Genomic DNA, 11587 nt, shown 5'->3' on the forward strand with positions numbered 1-11587 from the left:
ATTCTCCACAACTGATTGATGTCACCTGCACCGATGCAACATCAGATCATTCGCACCACTCGCGAGAAGACGAGCACCAAGAAAGCAAAGATGCGGAATCCAATTCTCCACAACTGATTGATGTCACCTGCACCGATGCAACATCAGATCATTCGCACCACTCGCGAGACGGAATGCTCAATGACTCAAATTATCCACTCGGGACACTCATAGAGTATAACAAGAAAAACAAAAGTCAAAAGAAACACAGCAAGAACAAAAACAACATGAAGCGCGACAAGACCAACAACAACAATAGCAAGAAGCACAGCAGAAACGAGAACGACAACAGCAAGAAGAAAAGCAACATGAAGCGCGACAAGACAAACAACAATAGCAAGAAGCACAGCAGAAACGAGAACGACAACAGCAAGAATAAAAGCAACATGACGCGCAACAAGACAAACAACAACGTCAGGCACAAAGATAGCGACAACGACAGAGGCAGAAACAACAAGAATGGCAACAAACACAACAAAGTCAGGAGCAAAGATAGCGACAACAACAAAGACGGAAACGACAAAAACAGCGACAAGTACGGCAACGGAAACAACAAAAACAGGAATGACAGAAACAACAGCAATGAAACAACGACTTGTACACAATGGCACTACTTGGCACATGATGGACGATGCCACAGCACACTGCAAAACGATAACAAGACTACAAACATGTCATGGGATGACAACGAATCGCACAAACTCACGTCTGCTCCAGAACAAGCAAGCACACCAGCATCCAAGGCGGATGAGACAATAAATCAACACCACAAGCACAAAAAAAAAGTCCATGCCAGTCAACATCAGTGATGTGACCATGCAAACACCTCGGGATGACGCATTGGGTACTTAAGATAACAAGGAACACCAACAACATTCACAGCGGACTTGCAATATCAATATCACCACGTCATCAACAACAAAAAGAAAAAAAAAAGCTCTGAACAAATTCATCAAGTTTGGACTCATAAATGTGTTTATTAAGTTTGGACATATAAATACATTGGCTTTGTTAACTAAGGCAATAGCATCATCACTTGTATAGATACGCATATCATAAGTTACTGTTTTGTATAATTTTCCTTAATGATGTACAGAAACTATGTAATGAGAAAGAGGGGGATGTGGTGATCGTAGATTGACCAGATACAAAAACAACAGAGCAAACACGAGCGGGAGAGCTATAAATACACTGGGACAGGATGTACAATTTTCTTTAACGATGTTCAGAAAATATGTTAAGAGAAAAAGGGGGATGTGGTGATCACAAGTTAACCAGATGCAACACAACTGAGCGACCACTAGAGGGAGCACGGGAGAGCCATATAAATACATCAGGACAGGAAGTGAACACACTCTTCACAGCAGGGGGGCTGGTAAGCAGGACACACGGCAAGCAAAGCTGGTAGTTAGCACTGGAAGGTAGTTCTAGGTCGAGCTCTGGAAACTGAACGAACCCACAATAAAGCATCTTCTCCACACTTGAGACTGCGAGCTTTATTAAGACACGAGGAACAACACACTAGGTTTTTGACCCAGCAACATGAATAAATAGCAATATAGTTCCAAGTCAGGGTGATGTTGGGTTACGGGGATAGGGTTGAAATGAGGGCTTAAATGGGTTGGTGCAGATTCAATGGGCCGAATGGCCTCCTGCTACACTGTATGTTCTATGTTCTATGTATGGCTTGGTCAGAGGGGCTTGAAAGCATTGGTGTTCCAATGCAACTTCTGCCATCATCCTTCTAGGTTGTGGGTTTGGAACGTGCTGTCAAAGGAGCATTGGCAAGTTCCTCTCTTCTTTCTTTGGGTGGCCGGGATTCTCCAATTCTTCCAAGTTCTGATGCCGGCATGAAAAGCGGTGCCAACCACTCCGGCGTCAACTGCCCTCGATAATCAGGAATGCTCCCCTTCCTAGGGGGCTAGGTCGGTGCTGGAGTTGTCCCCGCAGCTCCAGCCGACGCAGAAAGGCCGGCGCGAGTTTGCACATGCGCGCTACGGCCAGCATGATTCCGCGCATGGGCAGAATGGCCACCGTGATTCCGCGCATGTGCGTGTGTTCCCGTCTCCGCGCCAACCCCCGGGCAATATGGCGGAGCCCTACCGGGGCCCGGCGCGGAGGAACATAGGCCGCCACGGAATCAGCCCGCCTGCTGATCGGTAGGCCCCGATCGCGGGCCAGGCCACCGTGGAGGCCCCCAGGGGTCGAATCCCCCTATCACCCCTCCTGGATGGCCCCCACAGCCACACCTTCCAGGTCCCGATGTTGGTCCCACAGTTGCAAAATCCTACCAACTATCCTGGCTTGAGACAATTCACACCTCTTTAACCTGGGGTTACCCATCTCTCTGGCTCTGTGAAGACTTAATTACCTGCAAATACTCGCATTCAAAGTATTGTCTTGTATCTTTGACTTTGTCGATTTAAATGTTTCTGGAATCTACCTCTTCAGTCACCTGAGGAAGGAACAGTGCTCCGAAAGCTAGCGATTTGAAACAAACCTGTTGGACTTTAACCTGGTGTTGTAAAACTTCTTACCGAAATGTATTTCACATTGCAACTTTCCAGAAGCTGATCAACTTGCAATACCAGACGTCAGGTGACTTTGAGCAGCCATCTTAATGAGACATAGAATTGAGGCACAGAATGTACAGTGCAGAAGGAGGCCATTTGGCCCATCGAGTCTGCATCGGCCCTTGGAAAGAGCCTACCTAAGCCCACAACGTTCCCTATCCCCGTAACCCAGTAACCCCACCTAACCTTTTTGGACACTAAGGGCAATTTAGCATGACCAATCTACTTAACCTGCACATCTTTGGACTGTGGGAGGAAACCGAAGCACCCGGAGGAAACGCACGCAGACAGGGAGAGAACGTGCAGACTCGGCACAGACAGTGACCCAAGCCGGGAATCAAAAGCTGGTCCCCTGGAACTGTGAAGCAACTGTGCTAACCACTGTGTTACCATGCCACCAGTGTCTTTTCTTGTTGTTAAAATTGTCCTTTTCAAACAGTTGAATATATGCTTGGTCAGTTAGTGAAATTACAAATTTTTTTTTTTTTATTTAGATTACCCAATTATTTTTTCCAATTAAGGGGCAATTTAGCATGTCCAATCTACCTACTCTGCACATTTTTGGGTTGTGGGGGCGAAACCCACGCAGACACGGGGAGAATGTGCAAACTCCACACGGACAGTGACCCAGAGCCGGGATCGAACCTGGGACCTCAGCGCCGTGAGGCGGTTGTGCTAACCACTAGGCCACCGTGCTGCCCTGTGAAATTACAAATTGATATCACTCGTCAATAAGTCACATCATCGTGACACGACAAGAAATTGAAAAGGGAAGCACTGGATTGTAGGGCATGGAGAATTAAGCAGGTGAACTTCCCTGAGGCAAGTCATCACTACTAGGCCCACAAACACAATGTGTACCAACTCATTAAAGCCCCACATTATATGCTAATTAGTAGAATCTGAGATTATCTATTATACATTAAATAGGTGAGTGTTCTCATGAATCCATGGGCACAGTGCATATAGGTGACACTGTATGTGAAGCGAGTAATTTATTACAATAGACAACACCTAGTGTTGGATTGGATTTGTTTATTGTCATGTGTACCGAGACACATAGAACAGTACAGCACAGAACAGGCCCTTCGGCCCTCGATGTTGTGCCGAGCATTGTCCGAAACCAAGATCAAGCTATCCCACTCCCTGTCATTCTGGTGTGCTCGATGTGCCTATCCAATAACCGCTTGAAAGTTCCTAAAGTGTCCGACTCCACTATCACAGTACAGTGAAAAGTATTTTTCTGCAAGCAGCTCAACAGATCATTAAGTATATGGGAAGAAAAGGGAATAAAAGAAAATACTAGTTACATGATAACTACCTATTCAACATTCAGAAATCCCAATCCATTTTCTTCAAAATTAATCACAGTCTTGGGTATGCAGGATATATGCCAGTGGGCAGAACAAATTGATTAAAAATAACTTGACGTCATTAAGGTAATGCAACTGCAAAAAGGTAAAGAAACATAAGTCAATGGAAGTCTGGCAGCCATTCAGTCCACAAACATGTACAGTGAAGCTAAAATAGCATGTGGAAACATAAAATGATTCTGGAATTATGGTAGGTAAGGAAGATGGATCCAAAAAGCAAAATGGAAACCACAATGACACCCACCTCAAATGTTTCCATACAATGTGCACTACCTTTCACTTGTCTGCTTTGGATTTCATCTGCACTTGACTTCTGAGCTTCCACTCACCCTAAAGGCATTTCCAGTTTGCTATCATCAGCAACTTGGACCATGTGTCAACTGACTTTCTGAGTCCAGGTCATTTACATAAATCATAAACTTGAGTAGGCCCAACGCTAATCTCGAGGGTGTCCCATTCCCTGTGCTCCTACAGAGATCTCGGGCTGGATTCTCCGATTGCCGACGGCGGAATCGCATTCGACGATTAGCCGGAGAATCCGTTTTAACGCCGAAATCGGGGGCAGTGCCGTTTTTCGGATGCTGTGCCCCCTCAGAAATGGCATCATCGCTGAGTAGGCCGCATGCCGTTGGGATGGCCTCAGGGTATCATCTGAGTCCCTCCCTCAATGCTCCGCCCTCGATGGGCCGACTTCCCAACGGCGTGGGGCACGAGTGCTCACAGTTTTCGGGGACCTTGCGTGGCGGCTGCGGACTGTGTCTGTGACTGTGGAAGGTGGCCTGGGGTGGCGAGGGGGGTAACGGGGGCACTATCTGGCAGGCCGGGTCCGCACGTGGCCACCACCATGTTGTACGGTACGACCGCTGCTGGTCGTTGCCATTCGCATGCGCGGCCATGGACTTGGCAATTCCCCGTCCGTATCTGCAGGCAACACAGAAAAAGCTGGATAAACTCAGCAGGTCTGGCAGTACCTGTGGAGAGAGAAACAGAGTTCATGTTTTGAGTCCGTAAGATACTTTCATAGCACAAATGTTCTGGATAGGTGTGGACTTCATGAGGTTAGAGAGGGTGAGGGCATTTTAAAAAAATTAATTCATGGGATATGGGTGCAGCTGGCTAGGCCAGCATTTATTGTCCATCCCTAATTACCCTTGAGAAGGTGACAGTAAGTTGCCTACTTGAACTGCTGCAGTACTTGTGGTGTAGTTGCACCCACTTTGCTGTTAGGGAGGCAGTTTGAGGTTCCAGCAACAGTGAAGGAATGGTGATATATTTCCAGGGAGTCATTCAAAAATAAATCTGAGAATTTTAAAATCAAGATGTTGCTTGACTGGTCAACATGGGTCAGAAAGCACAGGGGTGAGCGTCATCAGATACTCATGAAAGTTAACACTGAACCATTGAATACCATCACCGAGGACAGCATGTTGATGACAAATAAGAGAGGGGGCAAGGATAGAACCCTGGGTAACATCAGAGGTGACAGTGGGGGACAGGATGAGAAGCCGCTGCAAGCGATTTACTGGCTATCATTAGATGGATAAGAATGAAACCGGGTGAGAGCAGTCCCACCCAGTTGACCAGACAATCTGTTATGGTTACAGAGCCTAAAGAATAAATATTGGTCAGGAAAATGGGGAAACTCCTTGCTATTCTGTAAATAGTGTTGTGGGATCGTTTGCATTCCCTTGTGACAAATACAGGATTTTAGATATATTGGATTACAAATATTTGGCAATTTAAGGATAAAATCCCTGGTTAGAGTAGGTTTGACTGTAGTAGTCATGTTTTTTATTAAATAATCTTGTTTTACAAGACAGGAATGTTTTTAGGAGCCAGAGGTGAAATTGAGTGTTTTCAGCCTGGGCCAATGCAATGTTGTTTGACCAGGGGGAGTCTTTGGGGAGTTATTGTGTTTTCAGCCTGGACAGTTAATTTGTTTCCAGCTTGGGGAGAAATATGTCATTTCTGCGTGAAGCTAAGACATTTTTGAGAAAGCTTTTTGAGTTGAGTACTGATCTGGCTACCCTTTTAGACCACATGTAATGTCTTTTGGCTCTCCCAGTAGGTCAGTTAAAAAAGGAGCAATACTATTTAAAGCAGTGCAGCCTTGTCAGAGGACAAGGAGGAAGCTGAAACAAACCAGTTGAAACACCTTTTGAAGACATGTGGCCAGAGTCTGCAGGGGTTCAAACAAGAGCCAAATCTGTTTTGGAAAGCAAGTACTCATCTGTGCCACTGGGATGTTGGATGGATTGAGAGCTGTGTGTTTTTTCCTTTCTTGTTTAATTGGGAATAGAGATAGTAATTAAGAGATAGTATTAACTGCATTGAGTAGCATTGTTTAAGGGGTAATTGTAATCTATTATTGGGTTTGATGTCAAAGAGTTTAATAGTGTATTAATAATAATGTTTTGTTTTAAAATACCAAATCCCTATTTATTTGTGCAATCATCCTTGGAACAAAGTATTCTTTCTGCAGTCTTACAAAATAAAATAAAATATTGGGGTTTTTGTCCAGTATCCTAGCCACTGTTGGTATTTGGTCTGGGATCGTAATGATGGTCGACAAAGTTTCAGAATAACATCTCAACTAAAAGAAAACACCTTTGATGGTCTATCATACCTGATACTGCACTGGACTGTCAGCCTAGATTACGGGGACAAGTTTCCTAGACTTGAATTCACAATCTACTTTCTCAGAAGCTAGTTGGTGGAAGGAGTTGTTCAGGTAAAACTGGCCTATGCTAGTGGCATGAAAGGAACTTTTAGCAAATTGACAGCCCACTTTACATCATCGGAGCACAAGAAATAGGAGTAGTCGGTCATTTGGCCCCTCAAACCTGCTCCCCCCATTCAATATCACAGGGCTGGTTTAGCTCAGTGGGCTCGCCAGCTGGTTTGTGATGCAGAACAAGGCCAGCAGCGCGGGTTCATTTCCCGTACCAGCTGAGAATTCTGAATTCTCCCTCAGTGTACCCGAACAGGAGCTGGAATGTGGCGACTAGGTGCTTTTCACAGTAACTTCATTGCTGTGTCAATGTAAGCCTCCTTGTGACAATAAAGATTATTTATTTTCTTTATAATATATTCAATAACCCAACCCCCACAGATCTTGGTAGAAGTGAGTTCCAAAGATTACCAACCATCTGAGAGAAGATATCCCTCCTCATGTCCACCTTAGATAGGAGACCCCTTGCCCGTAATTTTCAAGCTTTTCCCGTGTACGTCCCACCGACAGTGCGTGCCTCTTGGTGGTGAAGAGTGCAAACAGTGGGAAACTCCGTTGACAGCAGCGAGACCAGGAGATCCTGCCACCAGCCTATTGGCCAGCAACATCCGCCGCCACCACAAAACGTGCAACAGCTTGCAGGAGGGGAGGTGCAGAAAATCCATACTCTTATTTTTAAACTGTACCCCCTCGGATCACCGACAAGGGGAAACATCCTCTCGAATGTCTACCCCTTCAGTTGTATTTTATCCATTGAAGTTAATGGAGTGAAACTGCTTTCTGTTTGTACAGAAGACTTTCATCAAAATTTCTTTTCAGACTTTGACATTCTGATTTTTATTCTTTCCAGATTGCAGCGAAATGATTGCCAGCATTAAAGCAATGAAAATAGTTAAGAAGCTGGAGACTACTTCTGGCCTGTGGACCAAGGACCTCATGTCGGACTCTGAGAAGATCTATCTCTTTGACGGTGTAGGTAACGACACAATCTATGAATTCGCCAGGTTAAGGGACCTCACCGACTTCTCTGGCTTGGTGAAAGCAAAGAAAATCAAACTGCCTTACCCATGGGCTGGCACAGGCCACCTGGTATACAAAGGCTTCCTCTATTACATTAGAAGTGAGCCCGACTTCCAACTGATCAAATTTGACCTGAAGAACCGGACAGTGGCAGACAGTGCCATGTTCCCGGCCGAGCAGCAGATCCCAGTGTACAGCCTCTCGCCGTTCAACTACATTGACCTGGCCGCAGACGAGCAAGGATTGTGGGCCATGTATGCCACCCGAGAGAATGAGATGCACATCTGCCTCGCGAGGTTGGATCCCAAGACGCTTGATATCGAGCAGATGTGGGATACACCGTGCCCCATAGAGAATGCCGAGAACGCCTTTGTCATCTGCGGTACGCTTTACGTGGTGTACAACAGCAAGCTCCGCAGCCGCTCACGGATCCAGTGTGTGTACGACGTCAATGGCATAGTGACCAATGAGCTAGCGCCTTTGGTGTACTTCCCCAAACGATATGGGACGCACTCCAGTATCAAATACAGCCCAAGAGAAAATTACCTCTATGCCTGGGACGATGGGTACCAAATAATATATAGGTTGGCAATGAAACCGAAATCCGAACTGTAAACTTTGCATACAAATACATTTTGTTACTAGAATCAGAAGGCTGCGCAATTCTCCACAAAAACAGTAAGAAACCAGGGCAAGATGGAAAAAATTATAATGCTATAGGATAAGTGGTTGGTTAATTTACCCTGGCTCCATTAAAGTGCTTAGCACCACAAAAATAAATCAAATGTGTAATTAATTAAGAGGTTTATAATTAGCTGTATGTTAACATGCCTGTTAATATGTTTTGCATAATTGCATTAAGGGTTTTCCACTCTGTTGCAAATAGCAGCAATCAGTCTAAGGAAGTAGTCGAAAGGGATAAGATGGTGCTGGGGAAAACAATCACATCAAACACATTTGCATGAAGCTTTGCACCACCATTAAATAATTTTAAACAAACATTTTGATGCATTTAGATGCCAACAAGTGTGCCTGATGAAAAACTCTTATTTACATAGCACCTTTTACAACATTCCCAAAGTGCTTCATAGCCAACGAAGTACTACTAAAGTGTCGTTGCCATTGTAAGATACATGGCAGTCAAATTGTGTCCAACAAACACCCACAATCAGCACAGAAAGAAATCAATAGGTCATTTGTATTAGCTGCACACCTACATAAAATGTGACATCAGGTTAGCAATGCAGCATCACCCTACAAGGAAGGCGAGCGGGCCCCAAAATCAGAAGCCCCCACCCCCGCCTCCATGATAAACCTGAAGGACTGCAATTTATTGTGGTCCCCTCCATTTGGCGGAACGTGCTTGGGAAAACTTTGGGAGTGAGTTACGCGGTTATGCAGAAGGGGGTGTCACAAGGGCACATGAAAAGGCCTGAGACTGGGTCCATAGATGGCTGGTTTAGCTCACCAGGCTAAATCGCTGGCTTTTAAAGCAGACCAAGCAGGCCAGCAGCATGGTTCGATTCCCGTACCAGCCTCCCCGGACAGGTGCCGGAATGTGGCGACTAGGGGCTTTTCACAGTAACTTCATTGAAGCCTACTCGTGACAATAAGCGATTTTCATTTCATTTTCATTTTCATTTCATGTAGCTGCAGAGTTTGAAGGTGACAGCGTTTGGTTGTTACTATCCATAATTTGTTCAGGTCCTGCAGGCTGACAGAACAATTGAGGAGAGAGAGTGCGGGGGCAGGGGGCCTTCAAATTGGCGGCCGGGACCGACTTCCAGTTCACGGTCTCGCCACCTGCTTGATGTCCCACCCTAAGAGCTCGATCTGCCTCAGAGCCCCCCTGCCCTACACTAATTTGCTGGTCTTCAAGCCGGCCAGCTGTTAATTGGGCACAATGAAACCGGGGACTGCAGACTTCCCCTTCCACTTCTCTTGCCCCACTATTAACCGCAAAATCCAGCCCATGGCGTGATATAATTTACGTACACCTGAGAGAGCAGCCAGGGCTCTGGATTAACATTTTATGCAGCAGACATCTTCACCAGCCGTGCGTCACTCCTTCACTACTGTCATCAATTAGACCTCCCTATCAGATACTGTCATTGACTGGACTTCTCTCCCAAACACTGTCATCAATTAGACCTCCCTCCCAGATACTGTCATTGACTGGACTTCTCTCCCAAACTCGGTCATCAATTAGACCTCTGTCACAGGCACCACCATTGACTGGACCTCTTTCACATACACGTAGGTAGCTGAGCAGCTGGGTTAGATATCTCTTGATGTTGGACACTTGCTAGCCATGGGTAGGGCACATGGTTTTATGACATGGGACTCGTCATCTTTCAGATCCATTTAGAAACTAATTTTTCACTGCACCCAGATCCAGAACATAACTGGAAAAGTGTATTGCTTGTAGTTAGGAATAGAATTTGACAAGATTTGACATTGTAATATATGATGTAACAAAGGATTTGCCTTAGCTATGGTAATACACTGGGCTTGTCCATTATACCCTGGTACTAGGTGGCCCCTCATTACCCTGGCACTGGGCTTATTTCTGATACCATGCCACAAACTCATTTGTCCCTCAACAAGTTCACGGGTAAATTCAATGAGACATCAGTCCCCGTTGCTGTTGAGTTTGGCTACACCATGTTGTAACACCAATTACTTTGCAACCTGTTGCTTGAGTGTATTGGCTTATAACTGATCTATTATCCCACATGTAATCACCATGCATATTTTTTATAATTGTAATTATCTGTATTAATAATAATCACTAAGTGTGAAACTTGGTGATGTAAGTGATTAAAATGCTCTGCATTCCATTCCATTTACAGACTTGAAGCTTACTTTTTTTTCTAATTGTTAGTTCTCGAACTATGAAAGTGTTTAGCAAAGAACAAGGCTACGTGCTCCACCCCAGCTGCTTGCTTTGGTTTTTTGAAAGTGATGCTTAGTTAAACCCAGGACCTGGCTCTTTGCCCATAGCAAAGCAATTATATTCTTCTTCAAGGTGTATCCAATTCCCCTTTGAAAGTTATTATTCAGTCTGTTTCCTGCATTGCACCCTTTCAGGGTGTGCACTCCAGAACATAGGAACATAAGAGTAGGAATAGGACATTCAGCCCAATGAGCCAGTGGTCTGGTTGATCATGGCTGATCATCCACGTCAAAACCAATTTTCCACACTATCCCCATATCCCTTTATGCTATTGCCATTTAGAAATCTATCAAGAACATGCTAAATGACTGAGCTTCCACAGCCCTCTAGGGTAGAGAATTACAAAGATTCACCCTCTGTCTCGGTTTTAAGTGGTTCCCCCTTATTTTGAAATGGTGCCCCCTGGTTCTAGACACCCCAACCAGGGGAAACATCTTACCTGCATCTACACTGTCTACTCCTGTATGTATTTTGTAGCTTTCAATGAGATCACCTCTCATTCTTCGAAACTCTAGAGAATACAGGCCCGGTTTCCCCAATCTTCCTTCATAAGACAGTCCCGCCATCCCCAGAACAAGCCTGGTGATCCTTCGCTGCATGCGCCCTATAGCAATAACATCCTTAAGGGGACCCCAACTGCGCATGTTACTCCAGGTGTGGTCTAATCAAGGTTCTATACAATTGAAGCAAAATGTCACGACTCAAACCCTCTTGTGAAAAAGGCCAACATATCATTAGCCTTGCTAATTGCCTGCTGCACCTGCATGTTAACTTTCAGTCACTTACTGAAGAAAACACCCAGGTTATGTCCACTCGTTGCACAAAGAAAGCCTCCTCATCACCCCTCCGGTTCTTTTACTATTGCCTTAAACCTGAGTCCTCTGGTTACCGTCCT

General features: G+C 45.2%; 1 protein-coding gene across 1 annotated transcript in view; it reads left to right on the top strand.

The window, feature by feature from the left end:
• The window catches only part of LOC119978522 (olfactomedin-like protein 3), a 61436-nt gene extending 50851 nt beyond the window's left edge, over positions 1–10585 (top strand). The window contains exon 4 of the mRNA XM_038820222.1: positions 7567–10585. Within this exon, the coding sequence (XP_038676150.1) occupies positions 7567–8351 (785 nt within the window). The 3' untranslated portion in view covers positions 8352–10585. The remainder of the gene's footprint in view (positions 1–7566) is intronic.
• Positions 10586–11587: the final 1002 nt, after the last annotated feature.

Source organism: Scyliorhinus canicula, chromosome 15, assembly GCF_902713615.1.
Source record: "Scyliorhinus canicula chromosome 15, sScyCan1.1, whole genome shotgun sequence".
Classification (NCBI taxonomy): Eukaryota; Metazoa; Chordata; class Chondrichthyes; order Carcharhiniformes; family Scyliorhinidae; genus Scyliorhinus; species Scyliorhinus canicula.